General features: G+C 62.3%; 1 protein-coding gene across 1 annotated transcript in view; it reads left to right on the top strand.

Moving 5' to 3' along the window:
- Nucleotides 1-290: 290 nt before the first annotated feature.
- COL9A3 (collagen type IX alpha 3 chain) overlaps nucleotides 291-949 on the top strand; it is a gene marked incomplete at its 5' end in the record, with an annotated part of 20,066 nt that continues 19,407 nt past the window's right edge. Inside the window, one exon of the mRNA XM_008069597.1 lies at nucleotides 291-326. Coding sequence (XP_008067788.1) covers nucleotides 291-326 — 36 coding nt within the window. The remainder of the gene's footprint in view (nucleotides 327-949) is intronic.

Genomic DNA, 949 nt, shown 5'->3' with positions numbered 1-949 from the left:
TTCAGGACACGCTCCCACCATTCCTGGGTGGTCTCCCTCCTCAGAAGATTCCTAAATGCTGTGTGGGCTGCAGGGGTCAAGCCCCACCTGTCCAGGTCTCCTGTTCCCAGTGCCGCCTGTCATAGGAGAGGGTGACCCCAGCCACTGATGAGGGCTGAGGGCCCCATCTTGTCTCCTTGGTCTGGGCCTCTGGAGCTGACTTGGAGGCTGACCTGCTCTGCTCCCTGGGAGTGGGGTGTTCAGGGGACCCTGGTTTTGGGGGATCACATGTGGGCATCTCCCCTCTGCAGGGAGAAGCTGGTCCTCCAGGCCTACCTGGGCCTCCGGTAAGTGTCCCTGGCTATGGAGGGAAACAGCCTCCCTCCAGCCTGGAGGAATGGGGAACACAGAGAACAGAGGGGTCATTGATGCCAGTCCCACCACCCGGCCCCAGGTCGCCTAAGGGGAGGCCTCAGAGGGCTCAGAGCAGGGTGGAGCCAGGAAGGAGCAGGCGGGACCTGTGGATTCAGCGACTCTGGGCAAGGTCTGGCCTTGGGCCAATCCCAGGCAGGCCAGGAGAGGGGCCAATGCAGCTCTGCCAGCCCATGGGGTTGGGGGTTGCATGGCACCCTCATAGTCCCGTCTCAGTAAGCTCTGCGGGCCAAGGATCACAGGCTCAGAGCCCCGTGGCCTTTAGCTGGGGAGGTCCAGGTGACCGGGTGGATATCCCACAGATGTGATGGAGGGATGAGGTGGGCTGCCCTCCTGGGGCCTGCGGGGGCATGGGCAGTGGTGCTCAAACTGGATCAGGGTCTGAGGCCTCGAGAGGGGAGAACCCATCCCACGTGGCTGGTGCCTGGGTGGAAAACACTTTTGCCCTTCAATGAAGGCCAAGACTCAGCCAGACCCCCCCCCACCGACACACACACACACACACACACACACACACACACACACACACACACACACA

This window comes from Carlito syrichta, unplaced genomic scaffold (genome assembly GCF_000164805.1).
Source record: "Carlito syrichta isolate Samal-C Ts95f unplaced genomic scaffold, Tarsius_syrichta-2.0.1 Scaffold111480, whole genome shotgun sequence".
Taxonomy (NCBI): Eukaryota; Metazoa; Chordata; class Mammalia; order Primates; family Tarsiidae; genus Carlito; species Carlito syrichta.
Note: the sequence above shows the minus strand (reverse complement) of the source record. Positions and strands in the feature narration are given on the sequence as shown.